This window comes from Typopeltis vanoorti, chromosome 1 (assembly GCF_054136105.1).
Source record: "Typopeltis vanoorti isolate ZY-2024b chromosome 1, IOZ_Tvanoo_1.0, whole genome shotgun sequence".
Lineage (NCBI taxonomy): Eukaryota > Metazoa > Arthropoda > Arachnida > Uropygi > Thelyphonidae > Typopeltis > Typopeltis vanoorti.
This window is the reverse complement of record NC_143549.1, coordinates 124,645,212-124,666,587: the sequence shown is the minus strand read 5'-3', so window position 1 is coordinate 124,666,587 and position 21,376 is coordinate 124,645,212. Positions and strand designations below refer to the sequence as shown.

At 34.0% G+C, this 21,376-nt stretch overlaps 2 protein-coding genes across 2 annotated transcripts in view; both read right to left on the bottom strand.

The window, feature by feature from the left end:
* LOC150110385 (uncharacterized) overlaps positions 1-21,376 on the bottom strand; it is a 155,619-nt gene that overhangs the window by 73,683 nt on the left and 60,560 nt on the right. The gene's annotated exons all lie outside the window — the stretch shown is intronic.
* LOC150110386 (uncharacterized) overlaps positions 1-21,376 on the bottom strand; it is a 40,162-nt gene that overhangs the window by 12,344 nt on the left and 6,442 nt on the right. The window contains exons 2-4 of the mRNA XM_090393424.1: positions 7,148-7,273; positions 4,399-4,457; positions 2,250-2,378 (exon numbers count right to left, since the gene is read on the bottom strand). Coding sequence (XP_090249550.1) covers positions 2,250-2,378; positions 4,399-4,457; positions 7,148-7,244 — 285 coding nt within the window. The 5' untranslated portion in view covers positions 7,245-7,273. The remainder of the gene's footprint in view (positions 1-2,249; positions 2,379-4,398; positions 4,458-7,147; positions 7,274-21,376) is intronic.

Genomic DNA, 21,376 nt, shown 5'->3' with positions numbered 1-21,376 from the left:
TTTTTAATTAATTAGTCTCCTAATTTTTCAAAAAAGAAGACCACAACAAAAATTAATGTGAACCATCAAGTCAGATGTAATAACACCAGAATATATCGGCAATTTCACTTTCATCAGACCTTTCAGTTAATTCATTTGACCTCTCAATTTCTTTTCAGCCTATTTCTAACACACCAATCAAATCAATGAAAAATATCTAAACGTGCCATCTTCAGATAAGTTTATTAAAAAGCTTTGAGAATGCAAGCTGAGACATTACATCTCAACAGAGATCAACAGAAAGGGAAAAAAATATTTATTACATTGAAGTGCTGTAGTTACAGTGCTAAAATATATTAAAAGCAAAAATTGTAAATTATAACATATTGTTATACTATAAATGCTGTTAAAAATGTAATCGATTCAATTACAAACTATAAATTACCATCTTTAGTAACTATTATTAACACATTATACAAAAAAAAGGAAAATTTATAGGAATTTCATTGTTAAAAAATAACTAGAACAACATGTTTTGTAAATGCATAATATGCAATCATAATTTTAATAATAAAAATCACTGAATTAAAAAAAACTATTATTATTATTATATGTATGTAATTTTTAATTTTGTAATTTCTATAATTTTATAATATAATTATTATATGTATGCAAGACATAATAAAGTGCTTAAAATTATTATTATCATTATTACATGGACAAGTTTGGATAATAGTACCCACCGATAACAACTTCAACAACAAAGAAATGAAAAAAATTACAAAATATAGAAGTCTGGGAATCGATGTTGTTGATAGCATACAAACTGTTCGGAATTGTCAGTAATTCTACGGCATGAAGAACGCATGGTCTGTAAGTCTTGGTAGTTTGCAACGCGCCAGGGGGAAAACGTGTTAAATGGGCTAGACTCCATGTCAGCTGGAACCAAGAATAACGGGTGTCAATATTGTTTAGCGAAAATCCCGATTTGCTGTAAAATGAGATATCTGACATATTCTGATCCGAGAGAACCAGGGATACGTAATGATTCCCCTTATATCCTTATGTTGAAGACACGTTGAAAGTTGAAAGATGATTTAGGAGACGCATCTCGTTAGGTTGACACACCGACCTCTATGGGATTTTCCTATCGGAACTATGAATGCTGCAACTTTAAGAGACGATGTCCTGGGCCAATATCTGCGTCAGCATGTGGGTGCGATAGGCAAAACATTTAACCTACAAGAAGATAATGCTCTTCCTCATACAGCAAACAGCTCGGTTCCAAAGAAACTAGAAGATATTTAAAAAAAAAAGAGTATCGTACCTATGGACTAGCTTGCTTTGTCTTCTGACTTTAAGCCTATATGTCCGACATACCCTAAGTAGTAATGTTGCTAAACTTATTCCCCTCCCGAGTATCTTGCGCGACTTAGAAGGACTTCTTATGAGGAATGGTTTTCATTACCAACCTAGCTGCTGGACACAACTATAAACAAGTCACCAAATACCATATTGCGGCCACTTTATCAAAAATAAAGAGGTCATTCTGACCTGTACTTTTGACCATTGTCTTCGTGTACTCCTTTGATACTAAAGTGGACTATTTATTTACAGTTTTTGTGAGTGTTCCTTTGAATTCTCATATCATGCTACTTATCATCGAATTGCCTAAAAATGCGTCGTATAACTTTTGAGTTGTCTTGATTACTCTCTTTGTTTCTTAATTTATGAAAATCAATGTACATCCTTATTCAGATAACGGCCATTAGTTTCAAGTGTCCTTAATGTCAACAATCGTAGCGATACTCATTGATATTCATGTCATTAAAAACGACATGAAATATTATTAAACAAACATTCTCCGTGTTTTTTCCCAGATAACCTCGTTTCTCTTACTAGCTGCCTTGAGATTTCATTTGAATAAATAATTTCTCCAGGCATTTGATGGCAAATGCATTGAAGTGCAGGTTATTATTTCACTTTTACGGGTCATCAGTCTCAATCCTCACCTTAAATATATATAATTTTTATTATTCAATAATTCATAATACAGGAAATATCCAGAACCAAAACAAGAAAAGTTTCCCAAATAAGAAATATATTCCCTTTTCTCTTTTAAGAAAAATACAAGAATAATATCCAGTAGAAAAATATGATAAAATAATTATCATATTTTTCTACTGGATATCTGATGTCTCTCTCTCTCTCTCTCTCTCTCTCTCTCTCTTCCGAACTACTTTTATATATTATTTTTTTTTTCAAATTACCTCATCAGCTTTAGAACAATGGCAGTTGGTCCGGACGCCGCTACACGCGAACTTCAAGAAATCAGTCAGGCTTGTGGAACTGAAGTCAGGTTGCACTTCTTTCGTGCAGTAATCTCTGTCCAGTAATACCTTAAAAATAAACAAATAATTTAGTAATAAATAAATGTAACGATATGTTTAAGTTATTTATTAAAATCATATAATACAAGAAACATAAATACTACAAAATTAATTACTTTAATTATATATAAAACAGAAAACAACACAGTGATGTTAACTAAATGAAAAAGAAAAGAAAAAATGTTCTTCGTTTAAATTATTTTGAAAAGCTATTAATTTGTAAACAAGTAATGCGGTTTATTCTACAAAACTGTAAAGTTCACATATAAAAATAAACGATATCACTAATATATTCACAGATGCAAACTGTTTAAATTCCTTTCTTACTGAGGTTAAGCTTACTAAGTTTTTATTGAAATTCTATTTTTGCAGGAAATAAAAGTAATCAGTAGAACAGTTTCGAGATCACAGTTATTACAGCACAAAGGTTAAAAAAGAATTGGGGATGCTAGAAGCACAGGAATTAATGAAGTTGATCTGCATAATACATGAAAGTGTAATAATTCAGAGTGCAATGCAAATGTTGCGGCTTGTTTCGGGAAAAAAAGATAAAGAGACTTACTATAGAAATGAAGAAAACTTAAAGGTTGGAGATGTCAGTCATGATTGGTGAGAATAACTTGAGAGATAGGGTGAATAATATAATGCATAAGGATATAAGAGAAATTACAGAATGTTGGTCATAAATGTGTATGAAGTAGAGGAGAGTGTGATTACTACAATACTGGAATGCAATAAAAGTCCAACAATAACGAATTATATGATAACTGGAAAATGTAGTGAGAGAGAGAGAGCCTCCAAATATCCACATAATTTTTATTATGTGGATATTTGGAGGCATTTGATGATAGGAGAGCAGTACAGAAATGATTAACTAAATTTCAACCACAAAACTGTCACACAACTGCCACACTCCCAACTAGTGAAGTGATGAAGGTCTTGTATGAAGGTTAAGAAGGCATGCGGTGTCTTAAGATTATGGACATTTACGTAGCATTATAATGTCAGTACCAAAAGTATTTTGCCAAAAATAAAACAATCTATTTAGAAGGAAAACTTGAATGAAAATCACGAAATGTGTCTTTCTTTACAGTCCGAATCAAATTCTATTAAATTTAATCTGGATGAGTGAAATTAATGGTTTATCCCTTGGCCCAGAGAACCGCTTTCAGTGTTGAACGCATTGACTCAACAAGACCATGAAAGGTGTCCTGAGGTATTCTGTAATAATGACTACACAGAATAATATCACAGAGGTCAGTGATGGAGCGAAGCACTGGTTTACAGCTACATGTCCACCCGCAAATGCCGCTTTACTAATATCACAAATGTTCTCTCGATTTCAAATCACAAGAATTAGTCAAATTATATCTCAATGTGAACCTTGAGAGATTGGGGCGGGTTTGTCTTACTGGAAGAGTAGAGCTTTCACGAGATGCATTATCTTCAAACAGGGCAATATCTGATCAGAAACAATTTAAAGAATTAATGACGAAAGTATATTGTGCATTGGCGGTGAGTTGGTCCAGTGCCATCCATGAGAATAATCTTCATACCAGGTTTCCTGCCCTGTTGCAGGGAAAACAGGATAGGTAGACATAATATTTTAGCTCATGAGTGTGTGTGTGTGTGTGTGTGCGAGAGAGAGAGAGAGAGAGAGAGAGAGAGAGAGAGAGAGAGAGAGAGAGAGAAAGAGCGTGCACGCACACACACACACACACACATGAAATTTAAAAAAAAAAAAAAGAATTATGAGAACTAAATTGCATAGGTGATTTTTAAGCGATTTTAAACATGACCATTCTGTGTGATTTATCCACAGTACTTGGGAACCTTCTTGCGATTTTTCTATATTGCTTTAGTAGATAATATAGTTTCATCAGATATCATGAATGACATGCCTTTTTTTGTAAGGAATTTTCCATAGCCTTAGGTATTGAAAATTACAGACGTACGTTTCTAAAAAATAGTGTTTAAAATGATAATGAAGGATTTTGCTTGATAAACATATTAGAAGAATCATACTTACTTCGTGGAATTCTTCATGCATACAGTTCCAATATGTTATTTGATGCTCTTCTGTTAAAACTACAGCATTGAAAAATTACAGGAAAAAAATATCATTTATCATTTCATGTAACTTCTACCAAGATATGTATATATATATATATATATATATATATATATATATATATGTTTAATATTAAACTCAATAACTAGTTTTGAGTAACTGAATGCCGTTACAAACTATTTCAATGATAACACTAATACACATTTTCAAACTATAAATACTGACTTTGATATCATTTATTTTATTTTATATTTATTATTTATTTTTATGGATTTATAATTATTGATAAGCTGTATTAATCATTATATCGTTGGCCTATTTGGCCAGGTGGTTAATGTATCCGCCCTCCAACCCGCTAGCTGGGAAAATGCATCCTTACCTTTGAATCGATTTTTGTGAGTATTCAGATGAAAATGAATTTTAATATCCACAGCGAAGACTGTCCCGCTTTTTGAAGGGGCGTGTTTGGTTGAAACATTTCAGTTCAATCTAAAGCAGGGATTCTAATAGGAAAAAAAAGAGAAACTATTGCTACAAGGATATTTCAATAATATTTCAGCTATACAGAGAATTCCCAATCACTTGTGGCACATGACTTCCATTCCTGATTTTCTTAGTTGATGAAACAAGGACACTTTAATCACAAAGATAACCCTATTCATTTTCTCTTAACTTGGATCTCTGCTTCTGAGCTTCAAAACCATTGCAGTTGTATTGTTTGCTCACTGGCTTTCTTACAAATAGATATTCGGTGGTTTAAGCTAATGTATAGACACTGCTATTACCGATATATTTAATCTGTACTTTTGTAAATGTAGTAATGGGCATAAGAAACTTTGTTGCTTAAGCGGTTTAGACTCTGCTCTTTGATTTGGGAAATTAGAGTTCGAATCCCTTTTTTCTTGTGAAGGTAAAACGTTCGTCTCATGCTAAGGGTGGCAGTGTTTTTCTCCGGAAACTCGGTTTTTTTATTACTCTATCAAGAACTATGGTATTACAGTATACAGACATGTGAGACTAAGGGGATAAGAATTAGCCACCCTATTCCTATAAATCTGATTTCGAACGCCCGCATCACATGATGTGGGTCTACGAATAAGCTTATAACAAGACAGAACAGGAATGGCCACCGTGGTTGTGTGTAACTTTTGCTGTAAACCACGTTAAAATATTAAACCAATTTGAATACCGAAAATGGCATTCAGGAGTTGGGAGGGAAAGTGTAATAATAATCGTCTACTAGAACAAGCACTTTATCTCAGAATGAAACCGATTTTCACCATTAGTTTAAGAGCCTTCATCAGGAATATCACTTGTAGAGAGATAGATAACCAAGTGCATTTGAGAATTTTCAATATTAAATGTGTTTATGGCTTCTGGAAACCGATACTCATCTAAAGATAATTCAAAAATGTCCAGTAGACTCAAATTTTTGTACACATGAAAATTATTTAAGAACTAAATTTGGTATTTAGTATTGGTAAGTATTGGTGTGATGAATAATGAACAAAATATTACTTTTCTTCTAAGCAATTTTGCATTACTCTGTTACAATAACTGAAAATGGAGTATAAATTATCATAAACATATAAATGATGCAAAAATAAAAAAAAATAAAATCAGCTAACGCCTTTTTATTCCCGTATACGGGGAGTAGGCGAGGCCATTTAGCCCTATCTAACTTTTGGAGACTGAGTGGGCAGTTCAATCTCCACTGGTACCAATCAGAGATAGATGGCCCAAGACTATCACTAATTAAGCGGTACTCAGTGAAAAGAGACGGCTCAAATGTGCCGCCATCTCGTGGTCCCTAACCCTAACACAATATATTTAATGTCTGAAATAATGTGGGATCTACGGTCGATTTTCTTGAGTTTACAGGACGAAAAACCTGCTTTCCCGTGCCAGAGATCGACTAACTCGGGAACCGGTCGAAACAAGGCTTAGAAAAATTTCCTCTAGTCGCCGACTAGATTCGAAACCAAGTCTTCCTTCGTGCTGCCAAGCGCCGTGGTAGCCAAACGCCACATCCACTGAGCTACACAGGCTCTATGATGCAAAAATATATAAATTATATAAAAAGTGATTAATACTCACAATAATTAATAATTATATTAATTATTGTGAGTATTATTTGTAGATATGAAGTATATGCATATTAAAAGAGGTTCATTGAACTTATGGTCGAAAAATATACAATGCTCAAGTAATAATTCGTTGTGTTCTCCGATTTGCTTAATGGAAAATTCTAGTTTACTCAATAAAATACCTCTTCATATTTGCATAAATGTTGCACCAGTTTCATACGAAGCCATGATAAATTTGAAAACTTAATCAGGTTGAGAACACTTTTTCTTCACAGTGTAATCCCTTAAAGGTAGTGTCTCATTTGTTGTTTCTTCACTGAATGTCATCTCTCGTATAGTATGGCAATATGATTCTACTTGAGAAAGCAAGTTCACTTTTATTACAAAACTTGATCACTCTCTCCCCCCCCCTCTCTCTCTCTCTCTACAAGTTCCGTATTGCAAGTCTGTCTTCTAAATTTCATCCTTCTGGATGTTCTTTCATCCTCTCTAATTTTCTTTCATTTTCCCTACTTACACTTTTCTGCCTGCGAATAAGAAACAATTATTTTCACTATCTTTTGTTTATATAACTTTTATTACAGTTTATTTTCAACTGAAAATAAGTTAGGAGTACTCACCGCATAGATTACAGAAGTATTCTGCGTCAAACTCTGGAAAACCACAATACACCAAAGGCGAGAAAAATGTTAAGAAAAGTGTAGTTAGCAACATCATTATTAGATGGTTAACGTTGGGTGTTTGCCCTAAATATGGAGTAAAAAGAGACTATATAAATAAGACAAGATACAAAATACAATATGACTTAATTTCTAAATGTTATTATTATTTGTTATTATTATTATTATTATTATTATTATTATTATTATTATTATTATTATTATTATTATTATTATTATTATTTCGGGCGGCTCCAGGAGTCCTTAGAGTCATCGAGGGAGGCCCTAAACATCATGTCCACACAACTATGCGATTATATTCTCACAGTATCTATCATACCTTGTCTTGAACTCGTTCACCGTCATAGCACCCACAACAGACTCTGACAGCTTATTCCACTCATTTACCACTCTAAAAGTAAAGAACCCATCTCTAACACCCCTGCTAACCACACTCTTGCCCAGCTTCCATAGGTGTCCCCTAGTTCTCCCACCATCCTGATCTCAAAAATATCCTCTGAATTAATCCTATAGAATCCCTTTAGCAATTTGAATGTCTCAATCATATCTCCCCTCCTCCGCCTATCAACTAGTTTCTGCAACCCACAAATCTTCAACCTGTTCTCATATGGTTCATTCCATAGACCTGTTATCATCTTAGTCACTCGCATCTGGATCCTCTCCACCTCCTCCCCATCAAGAAGGAACCGAGGTGACCAAATCTGGGCACAGTAATCGAGATGAGGTCTTATCAAGGCTCGGTACAGAGGTACAATAACTTGCTTGTCTCTGCTCGTCAAGGTATTTTTCAACAACCAAGTGAGTTGATGAGCTGATTTAGCTACTTTTGCAGTGTGCCCCCTAAACTTCATCTCCCTATCCACCAACACTCCCAAGTCCCTGGCCTCATCAATCTCTTGGAGTACAGTTCCATGTGTAGCCAGTTATGCATGTGTACTTGTGTGTGTAGAAGGGAGGGTGGGTGCTTGGGTTAGTGAATAAACGCATGCAATATATGCATATATCATAATTCCTCCAGACATATCATAGGGAAATTTATATATTTATGTCGCCAAATATGTTGATTTAGTAAAAGGTTCAAAATAGTTATACCTCTAGCATCTACTGTAAATGTGTATACTGTGCTGAGGATTGCTCACAAAACTCCAGTAGTTGTATTTTTATTATTTACATTTTCATTTAGTTAAGAGTTATATTCTTTCATTTCCTTTTATTTTATTATTTCTAGAAGCAATATTATTTTCTCAACAGAATCAATAAAGAATTTTATTTCAATATTACATGATTTCTTTATGATAAAATCTCCTTTCAGATTAGGCGATTTATTCTACACCTACTAATCAAAATATAGATGACACAATTCACTCAATAGTTTTCGCTCACTACTCCTTTATATCCAACTATACAAATAGGGAATTGTTGTAAGTTCATTAACATGCAGAATAACACTATAGAAATTATTCACATTTTTCCATCCATGATAGGGAGAAATCGTAGACATCGTAGGATAGCACAGTGTACAGAGAAGTCACAAAGAGTTGAAAAGGGATCGCACGTGCCAGCATAATATTTTCATTCATGAGCCTTGTTGTGGGAAGAAGTATCTTGTTTGTTCAAAGATCTTTAAACAAGAATATACTGGTTTCGGAGTTCATATTTAAACCTGGATGTACACTAAAAAAAACTAATAGGTGATTTTTTTAAGAACTTAAGCCAAAAAAGAAGCGCCAAAGAAACTTAAAAATCTTCAAGCAAATCGTACAGTTAACATTACTTTTGCCACAAGAATATTTAAATATCACAATGATAAATGCCAATTAAAGAAAATTTCGCCTCTGACAGACACTCAGAAATAAGAAATTTGTGATATCAATGAGCTACTCACTGTTATGCATTCCTCCCTATCCGAAAAGAAATCTACCGAAGCACCGTCAAGTCAGAACAAAAACATACGTGCACAATCTGCAAAAGCACGTAAACGAAGCCTTGAATAACGAGGTACTCAAATGGTCCTACTGTTCGCTAAAGAGAACTGACCGAAATGGAAATTCCATAGAAATCCATGTGTGCTCCCATAAATATGAACTCCTACAAGAACTTCTAATGATTGAAGACAATAAAATAAAAACACCTGAGCTTTGATAATAGTAGTAGTAGTAGTAGTAGTAGTAGTAAGTCACGTTATTTATGAAGTAGACAAACAATGGTTGCTGCTTGAAACTTTACATGTTTCGAAGATTCTTAAAATGTTAATAAAATTTTCATTGAGCTTTTCTTAGCCTATCTTTAATAATTGCGTAAAAATTCTTTAAACAATGATTTAATCATTCTTACTCATTATTTCTAATTATTAAAACTAATGATTAAAACATAATAAAAGAAATATTTGCAATTTCTTTATTCATCATTATCAATCATTAAAACATACACTCAGTTAATTCCCCAAAGTAGTAATTTGTGATTAGTAATAATGCTGTAGTCAGGGTTTCTGCCTAATAGGTTTTTGAAATGATTATGATGGAAACTAAATTTCGAAGCAGCCTCAACTGATTAGATATCATAAAGGCATATCATATCATAAACGCTGGCCCTCAACTAATATCGGATTAACATGCCATCAGGTGACAACTGTTTCGAGATTAATTCTCATCAGATATGTGTCAAAATCAGTAAGGACGCTGAAATGCAGAAATTTATCAAGAACGGAACAGATGTTTTGAACATTTGGTTCTGATGAGAACTAATTTCGAAACAGTTGTCACCTGATGACATGTCAATCAGATATTAATTGAAAAATGTTTCCAAATCAATAAGGAAGCTACTCCTAGAATCTAACAAGAATCTGACATATATTTCATACTCTTGGTTCCGATGATATCCAACAGTTGGAAACAGCCTTGAGGGCCAGCGTAGCCTTTATTTAACATACCTAAAAAATATTATAATCGAACTGATTCACACAAAGTGTGTTTTTATTTTTAGTAGCCTAACGTATTCTAAGAAAACACATGATGAAGACTTCATATGTCTTTAGTCACTTTCACAACCTTTATAATTTAGAAAGCTATCATTGCTTATTAGAAAGCTATCATTGCTTATTAGAAAGCTATCACATTATTACTTCCAAGTGGAAAATTTAAATGTTTTTGTTATTATTATTATTATTAAAATATTCCTAGTATAAAGAATAATGCCATTTAAATCACAAAACTTAGAAGAAACACTGTTGATATTTTATTTTTGATACAGTATTTTGATAAATACGGTATCGAAATACCGTATTTATCAAAATACGGTATTTTGCAAAGCGAATCAGTTTTTTTTTTTATATATACATAAAATAGTTTAATGGCGTTTTTAAGCAGTTGAATATGTGCATAAATGATGCTAGTAAAGAATTTGTTTATATAATTATTTTTTTTAAATTATTATTATTGTTCCGGGAAACTCCAAGGAGTCGACAGACTCATCGAGGGAGGCCCTAACATCATGTCAAGAACAACTATTCAACATTCACACAGTATCTGTCATACCTTGCCTTGAACTCATTCACGGTCGTAGCACCCACAACAGACTCTGGAAGCTTATTCCACTCATTTACCACCCTCCAAGTAAAGAACCTAGCTCTAACACCGTTGTCAACCACGCTCTTGCCCAGCTTCCATGCATGGCCCCTAGTCCTCCCACCACCAGTCATATTTTCAAAAATATCTTCTGGATCAATCTTATAAAAACCCTTCAGTAATTTGAATGTCTCAATCATATCACCCCTCCTTCGCCTATCGTCCAATTTCTGCAACCCACAAATCTTCAACCTCTTCTCATAAGGTTCATTCCACAGACCTGCTATCATCTTGGTCACTCGTCTCTGGACCCTCTCCACTTCCTCCCCATCACGAAGAAACCCTGGTGCCATAGCTGGGCACAGAAGTCCAGATGGGGTCTTATCAAGGCTCGATACAGAGGAACAACAACTTGTTCGTCTCTGCATGTTAAAGTATTTTTCAGAAGCCAAGTGATTTGGTGAGCTGTTTTAGTTACTTTTGCAATGTGCCCCCTAAACTTCAACTCCCTATCCACCAACACTCTCAAATCCCTGGCCTCATCAATCTCCTGGAGTATGGTTCCACCAATGCGATATACTGCTGCTATTCTTTTCACCCCAAAGTGCATAACCTTACACTTTGCCACATTAAATTGACATCCATTTTTCCTAGCCCAGTCCTCCAAACTATCCAAATCATCCTGTAAAATTTTGACATCCTGTGCACTCACAATTGCTCTACCCAACTTTGCATCATCAGCAAACAAGTGAACACTTCCTCTCAGATCCTTTCCAATATCATTGATGAACAAATTGAAAAGCAGTGGTCCAAGAACAGAGCCCTGTGGCACTCCACTAGTCACAAGACATCTTTTAGACTCCACTCCTGAATAAACCACTCTTTGATATCTCTCCTTCAACCACCCTCTTATCCATCTCACCAACCCTATATCTATACCCATCTGCTCCAGTTTACTGATTAGGGTTCCATGTGGTATCCTATCAAAGGCCTTGGCAAGGTCCAGTAGTATCACTGTAAACCCATTACCCCTATCCAGTTCAGCCGTCACTGTGTTATAAAACGTGAGCAAGTTACTGAGGCATGATCTACCCTTCACAAAACCATGTTGTCCCCCATACAATATCCCATTTTCATCTATCCAATCCTGTATTCTTTTCTTGACTAATTTCTCTAAGACCTTGACAATGATTCCTGATATGCTAATCGGTCGGTAATTTACATCAGCAGTCTTGGAACCACCTTTATGCAGTGGAACTATTTTCCCCTCTTTCCACCCGCTCGGAACTAACCCAGACCCGAGACTCAAATTAAACAAAATGGTCAAGGGTACTGACAATTCTTTAGCTGCTTCTCGTAGAACACGAGCTGATATACCATCCAATCCCACAGATGTATTGACATTGAGGTTATGCAATAGACTACTCACCTCCACTTCATTAACCACAATTCCCGTATAATCTACTGGTTTATTCGTTTCTGCAATGTCACCACCTGGATGATATACTTTTGCAAAGTATATCATCTCAGTAACTCAGTAACTCAGTAACACTCAGTAACTCAACTATCTCAACTGATTCAGTTACCTCGCTACCATCGGCATTCTTTAAAATCAATCTGCCATGTACATTTTTCCTTTTACTTGCTACATATCTAAAAAACTGTTTAGGATTCTCTTTTGCCTGCATGGCCAATGTTCTTTCGTAATCCTTTTTTGCTTTTCTTACCACACACGTCACCCTTCTGGCCTGCGCTTTATACCGTTCATGTGCCTCCCGGTCACCCTTCTCCTTAAATTCTCTCCATAGTTGTTTCTTTTTTTGCAACTCAAGCTTAATGGTGTTATTCATCCATTTAACCCCTACTTGATTTATTATTCGGATTCTAGGTATGCAGTAAGCCATCGCTTCATGCAAGCACTTCTTAACTACCTCCCATGCACTATCAACTTCTAGTCCTTGCAGTTGTACATGCCATGGCACTGAACCAATCAAACTCCTAAGCTTGTCATACTTTCCAGCCCGATAATTCCACATGTACCCTGTCTTAATTGAAAATTTTACACCTTTAGCAACCTCCCAAGTTAAGACCCTATGATAACTCTCACCGATTGGTGGCAATGTGGTCATATTTGTTAGAGCCAAATCCTCAGATGTAATTACTAGGTCAAGCACTCTCTGACCCCTAGTATTTTCCATTGCATGCTGTCGCAGATAGTTATCCCTTAATAACCGCATAAAATCCAGTTCCTTCCTCCCGTGTGTCCTCTCCTCACTCCAATCAATGCGACCATAGTTGAAATCTCCCATAATAATCACCGTCCTTCCACCCATTTCTTCTATTTGCTTGTGCATACTGTCTCCACCATCTTTTCCATCACCTGGTCTATAGCAGCACCCAATTGTATATTTAGTTCTGCTAGCCACAATCTCACACCAAATGGCCCCAAATATGCTCTTTCTCTATCCTGCAATTCAACTTCTATTCTCCTTGGCTGGAGCTCATCAGCTATCATCAACAATACTCCTCCCCCCATTTTATTCTCTCTGTCATTCCTGAACACACTATACTGTTAAATTGTGAATGAAGCTATGTTATGTAATTTATTTTTTTTCATTCACATTTAACATTGCTTATTAAATATTAATCATGACTTATATAAAATTATTTATTATTCCTTAATTGAGAATTACTAAATAAATATTTAATTAAAACCTGACCTATTATTAGTTTATAAAATAATAAAATGTATAGAATTTTGTATAACCAAATATATATGGTGTAACGTAAAGTGTTATTTTATATTTAACTGTATACGTAATCAATAAGTTGAAGAAGTAGCTTAAATATTCTATTGTTCTTATTTGTGAAATATTTAATGTTATGTAATCACTCATGTAGCAGTAATATAGCATACATTACATTGGCGAAATGTTTACGCTTAGTCTATTGTCATGGAAACGCACGCGTAAACAACCACGAGTTGAGTAGAACGTGGCGTTCGAACGTAAGGGGGGAGTGAAGGTCATATAGAATATAGAGAAAAAGGGTAAAGAGGAAGGAAGGTCATAGATAAGATAGAGAGGAGAGAAGAATTATTATTAAGCGAGTGAGGAGAGAGTTTTGCGGAACCAAGATTATAAAATCCTCAGGGCAGAAATTTATGAGTAAAGTGTTCGGAAGTGAACCTATAAGTAGTGAAACATAAAGTTTAATGTTATAAGCGAAATCTGCTGTTGTTATGAAGAAAGGTTGATGCCGTAATCAGATAAAAGGAAACTGGACAGTCAATGCGAAAATTCTGATTAATGCCAGTTAATCTGGATTACGATTAAATTCTATGTTGCCCTAGGAAAGAGTTATATTGATTACTTGGAGAAAAGTGAACAAGAAAAGATATCAGTACTTAATTACTGTTGTTTGGAATAGTGAAGTGCGACTAACAATAGTACAGTTTAAACTGTGGAGAATTTTTATTATGTGTGTTCCGCTAACGTTAATTACGTTTGTTCATAAGTGCTCTCTCAATAAATTGATGTATTGAAGAATCTGTCTGGTAAGAATAGTTGTATAAGTTTGTCTAATTTAGCATTAACTGTGATATATTTCCGATGCTCAAGGTCCGGAATATATTTGCTTGGAATATTGCTTACGTAGTTTATTGCCTGCTGTGAATATAAACATTGAGCTGATAGATTTGTGAAGACTGATTAATTGTGAAGTTGTTATGTTAACCTGAGATAAGTAGATTTGTGTTTTTGAGACTGTGAATTGTAAATGGAAGTTAGAACATTGATTTAGCATGAGTGACCTAAGAAGTTGTATTAAGTTAATTGTATAGTTCCATTTTAAAATAGAGTTCTTGTATTTGTTAACCATATCATATATTAAATGTTTTATTTTGTTGATCTAAATATTGTGTTTGCCTGAATTCCTTATTATTGCACCGTTCATAAATATTCGAATCTTGCGGGAACCCCAAGTAAAAATGATAATAGATGATTCGGCCTAATGAGATGACTGTTAACTTAATTTAGAACTGATCCTACTATTTATATAGACTAATCTAAGAATAGGGTGGCGCAGTATAAATATAAATTTCCCTACTTTTGGATCGGTGATCATTTCGTAATTAGTTGTATTATTCATAAAGGTGACTTGAAACTAGAAGGTGAATTAGAACACGACAGAAAAAAGTCGTCACGACAAATGGCGCAGCAGTCGACAGGATGTGATTTAATTGATAGTAATTAAATTTAACAACTATAAGTTAAGAAATTGAATTTAGTTTTAGTGATAATAATCAAAGAAATGCTCCCTGAAATTTTAGAAAGTGAAATAATTAAATCACAGTGAACCGGTTATAATCTGGACTCAGGCAAAGATAAAAGTTTATTTAAAGTAGAAAGATTATTGTATTTATTGAGATAGTAATTTATTAATCACTATGGCTGTCACATCAAGTTCTGAAATGAATGATAGTGAATTTTTTCGTACGGTAAATCCACAACAAGTTTTTCCCCAATATTCAGGTGAAGAATCAGATGATGTACTATTTTTCTTTACCTATGTTGAAAAACTTAGAGAAATTGCAGGTTGGACTGATTTTCAATTGCTAGTTTTGATTAGAAGCAAATTAGTAGGTAAAGCAAAAACATTTTTGCATTCTTCTCCAATACTTCGAGAAACTTTTGAGTATTCTAAATTTAAAGAAACTTTATTGTCTCAATTTTGTAAACTTAGAAGTGTAGGTCCTAACTTATGGAAATTGCAGAAAATTGTTCAAAAGGATAAAGAGACTGTTACTGATTTTCACAATCGGTTATTAACATTGGCCAACAGTTTGAATATTACTGGTGAAGATAAACCTCACTTAGATTGGGCTGTGTTCCAACAATTTAGACAAGGTGTCAGGCAAGAATTAAGAGAAACAGCCTACAAGAAGAAAATTTCTACTTTGGAAGAGTGTCTCAAAAGTGTTAAGGAAAAAGAACAAATATTAGGAGACCTTTATCCCTCAAACAATGCAAGTCTTGTGAATATTGTGAATAAGACTGATAGTTCATTCAACCAATCAGAAATAGAAAGGAGAAGTAAAGTTGAAAAAGGAAAAGCAAAGAATATTGGAGAAAACTCAAGTAATGTTAATTGTATAACTGAAAGTAAGGAACAATTTGACAAGAAACTGATGACAGAAGTGAAATCCCTAATTCACCAGGAGGTGAATAAGTTAAATCAACCAATAATGGATAGTCTTAATGAAGTTGTGAGACAGTTATCAGCTATTACTTTGAGATCTCAAGAAAATCAAGACCCCACTACAAATAAAATTAATGAGATGGTCAAACATGAATTTGAAAAACAAAGTCAACCTATTTTAAGTACTTTAGATAAAGTGATGCGAGGATTAAATGATGTCAGACAACAAATGTCTGCTATTCCTCAATCCAAGACAGAGATAAAGCAAGGAAATCCTGTTAAATGTTACAATTGCAACAAAGTTGGACATTATGCCAGGAACTGCTTCCATAACAAGGAAGACTACTACAACAACAGATGGAACTCAAAATGTGGATATGTGAACCACAGAAGAAATAAAAGAATTCAGAATTATCAAACATCTAATGAGAGAATGATGAGAATTAGAGGTGATATCCTGGGCTCCAAATGTGACATCTTATTAGATACAGGATGCAATGCCTCTACCATCAGGATGGATTATTTCCTAACATTAAAGAACAAACTGTGGAAGAGCACTGCCAAGCTGAGACAACCTGTAAGGATTACTTCTCTCTCAGACTCAAACTTTATGGCATATGAAAAGCTTCGAGCTAGAATATACCTACCAGAATTTGGACTGTACGTGTGGCAAGACCTACTTGTTGTCCCCACTACCTCCAATCTAAGTTCTCACATTATCTTGGGAACAAACTTCCTAGCAAGATATCAATTTTCTTGTGACTTTTCTAAGAAAGAAATAACCCTGATGAACAAAAGGAGATATATCAGAAGAAATGAAATTCATGATTGTGATAAGACTAGGTATCAAACAAAACAATTTAGATTGCCACTTGAATCAGGACCATCTACTGAAGAAAAATCAGCTGTGAATCAATCATCTAATAGAGATAGTGGTGATAACTCTCATGTACACATTCAATCTGATACTCCTCTTCTTACTGATGAACCAAAAGTAGTAGTGACAAAGCCCAAATCAGAAGTTACCACTTATAGCAAACTAAAGGTTGAAGTCAATTTTGGTAAAATGTCTAATCTATATCATAGAACAAACCACCAAGTTCTGAGACAACAAAAACTTAATTCTAATAATGGAAAACGTGAATTTAATTCAAAAGAGAGAATCCTATACTACAAACTTAGAAGACATGCAGAAATTGATAATAATAGTAATAAGAGAATTGATGATAATGTGAAAGAGAATAAAGGCACAAAACATAATGAGGAACCAAGTTTCAGTAAAACTTGGTATTACTTGAGAAAACGAAAAGCAAATATGTAATCCAGTTTTTTTTTTTTTTTAAAGGAGCCTAGTGTCAAAAGAAAAATTTTTCTTATGATAAAAATTTTTCAAAGAAAGGGTGAGCCTATGTTAAATTGTGAATGAAGCTATGTTATGTAATTTATTTTTTTTCATTCACATTTAACATTGCTTATTAAATATTAATCATGACTTATATAAAATTATTTATTATTCCTTAATTGAGAATTACTAAATAAATATTTAATTAAAACCTGACCTATTATTAGTTTATAAAATAATAAAATGTATAGAATTTTGTATAACCAAATATATATGGTGTAACGTAAAGTGTTATTTTATATTTAACTGTATACGTAATCAATAAGTTGAAGAAGTAGCTTAAATATTCTATTGTTCTTATTTGTGAAATATTTAATGTTATGTAATCACTCATGTAGCAGTAATATAGCATACATTACATTGGCGAAATGTTTACGCTTAGTCTATTGTCATGGAAACGCACGCGTAAACAACCACGAGTTGAGTAGAACGTGGCGTTCGAACGTAAGGGGGGAGTGAAGGTCATATAGAATATAGAGAAAAAGGGTAAAGAGGAAGGAAGGTCATAGATAAGATAGAGAGGAGAGAAGAATTATTATTAAGCGAGTGAGGAGAGAGTTTTGCGGAACCAAGATTATAAAATCCTCAGGGCAGAAATTTATGAGTAAAGTGTTCGGAAGTGAACCTATAAGTAGTGAAACATAAAGTTTAATGTTATAAGCGAAATCTGCTGTTGTTATGAAGAAAGGTTGATGCCGTAATCAGATAAAAGGAAACTGGACAGTCAATGCGAAAATTCTGATTAATGCCAGTTAATCTGGATTACGATTAAATTCTATGTTGCCCTAGGAAAGAGTTATATTGATTACTTGGAGAAAAGTGAACAAGAAAAGATATCAGTACTTAATTACTGTTGTTTGGAATAGTGAAGTGCGACTAACAATAGTACAGTTTAAACTGTGGAGAATTTTTATTATGTGTGTTCCGCTAACGTTAATTACGTTTGTTCATAAGTGCTCTCTCAATAAATTGATGTATTGAAGAATCTGTCTGGTAAGAATAGTTGTATAAGTTTGTCTAATTTAGCATTAACTGTGATATATTTCCGATGCTCAAGGTCCGGAATATATTTGCTTGGAATATTGCTTACGTAGTTTATTGCCTGCTGTGAATATAAACATTGAGCTGATAGATTTGTGAAGACTGATTAATTGTGAAGTTGTTATGTTAACCTGAGATAAGTAGATTTGTGTTTTTGAGACTGTGAATTGTAAATGGAAGTTAGAACATTGATTTAGCATGAGTGACCTAAGAAGTTGTATTAAGTTAATTGTATAGTTCCATTTTAAAATAGAGTTCTTGTATTTGTTAACCATATCATATATTAAATGTTTTATTTTGTTGATCTAAATATTGTGTTTGCCTGAATTCCTTATTATTGCACCGTTCATAAATATTCGAATCTTGCGGGAACCCCAAGTAAAAATGATAATAGATGATTCGGCCTAATGAGATGACTGTTAACTTAATTTAGAACTGATCCTACTATTTATATAGACTAATCTAAGAATAGGGTGGCGCAGTATAAATATAAATTTCCCTACTTTTGGATCGGTGATCATTTCGTAATTAGTTGTATTATTCATAAAGGTGACTTGAAACTAGATAGATTTAGAACACCACAGAAAAGAGTCGTCACGACAATACCCATCACATTCAATCCCACTAGTTATATCATCTACAGTAAGCCATGCTTCACTAATACCTATAACCTGTGGTCTGGAAGTGCCAACCATGGCCAAAAACTCTTCCTTCTTGTTCCTAATACTCCTAGTATTAGTGTACATGAATTTAAGACCTCCATTAGCCCCAACTCTACCTTGATGCCTTATATTAACTATCCCACTCAGATTTGTTGTCCTTATTTGCTCTGGCATATTATATTCATTCTTACATTCAACTGCCTCCATAAGGACTGTATCTCTACTTCCCCCCCCTTAACAAATCTAGTTTCCCTGAATTTGCACATCCACTACATTCAGCAAACACTTTCTCAAGTCTTCTTACACCGTAACCATTCAAATGCAAGCCATCCATCTTATATAGATCCTTTCGCCCATCACACTCACTCCACACATCCACAAATTCCACACCACTTGTCATACATAACCCACGCATAAAGTCATTCGCAATTATAGCCCTCCTTTTAAACATTTCACTGTCATACCGTGGCAAAAGACACTAATCATTCTAACTCTCTCACTCTTTTCTTTTGCTACCTCAAACAATTCATTCAGGTCTTCTATCATTTCCATTTTATCTCCTTTCAAATCATTCGTACCTGCCACAACAATCATTTCTTTCACCCTTTCCTTTTGCTCTCTAATAGACGCAGTTACGTCCTTTATGGTCGCACCAGGTTGGTACGATTTTGTCAAATCCTCTACTAACACACCTCGTACTAACGAGTCTCCATACAGCACTCTATCCTTCATTTTGTTCATGTTCACATTCATACGTCTATTTTTCCTGTCATACCTTTTATTATTGGTTGGTTCATTCAGTCTACTTTTGTTCATGCACTCTAGCTGCTGTTTTGCTCTTTCTATCGCACTATTCAACAACGCGATCTCACTCAATGCATCTATCTCATCTTTTTTGTTCTCCGAGAAACCATTTATACTATCATTCACATAATATACGCAAACAAATCATTTATCCTGATATTTGCCAAAGAAAAAATTTTAACATCTTGACTTAAGATGACACGTCAATTTGTTTATTCATCAATGTATGGCAAAAGATTTTCTCGTTCACGGATAACTGAACAGTCAACCAGAACGACACTTATATTCAATACGAACTAACAACAGTAGTGCGAGATAACTTTAGCCTGCCGCTTGTCTCAGAGTGCGATACACACTCGTCAATAAATTTAATAATTTTGATTTTATTGTCTAATATAATAAATTTATGTGTCTTCTTTTCACTTGAGGCAAACAGCATCTTTACTATTAATTCTATTTTCATTATTAACAACAATAAACTAAAAGAATTGTTATAAACAATTTATAAATCAGATGGAATTAGCAAAAAAAAGCACCTTATTCGTCTCTCTCTCTCTCTCTCTCTTAAAGAAAAAATTTATTCTTTAACATGTTTATTGCCAATCACGCGATATCGCGCGATTGGCAATGAATACATATATATATATATATATATATATATATATATATATATATATATATATATATATATGTATATTAAAGAATAAATTTTAAATGACTTTAAACCGAGATAAAATATGAAGTTCTAATGAAAATGATACAACTAGTTTCAGCCTTTTACAGCCTTCTTCAGGTATCCACTAAAGGTAGAACACAGTAATAAAAAATTGAAGTTACAAAAAACTGAGAATTACAGGCAAAAAATGCAATACATAATTGACACAAAAACGTTGTATTTTTCAGGTCGTTCTATCTAGCGTGCTTTTGTTTGCTGAATGCGTGCTTGCAGAATCTGGTGAGCTCCAGTATCGAACAACTGCAGTATGACTATCAGGGATGTTATAACTCAAATTGCTGTTCAAATATTCAGGATTAAGGAGGATTTCTCTGCACTCCAAGATTTTCCTTTCAAACTCATCACTACAGTAAAAAATGTTTTCGGATTTATCCCAGCAAACTGAGTGACTCTGTAGATCGGTATGAGGGTTATTAGAGAAAAGAACGACTGGATAGCGCAGATGCATGTGATCCTTTATAGGAGATGTCTCTCTTATGCTCATCAATACGCAGTTCAACAGATTTGTTAATCAGTCCAAAATAAGGAATATTACAGTTCGCACCATAACTTGTAAACCTCAAAAACCTCAAGCTGTAAAAGGAGACCGTACTGACACTGAAGTGACCAAGAATATGAATAAAGCAGAACCAGATTCCAACGTGCAGAATGCTGAAAATTTTGAAAATATACAAATAGTTGAAAGGAAGCTATCAGATAAGGAAAAGAACTCACACGAAAAATTATCGAGAAAATGAACAGCAACCAGGAACGTGTTCGGCT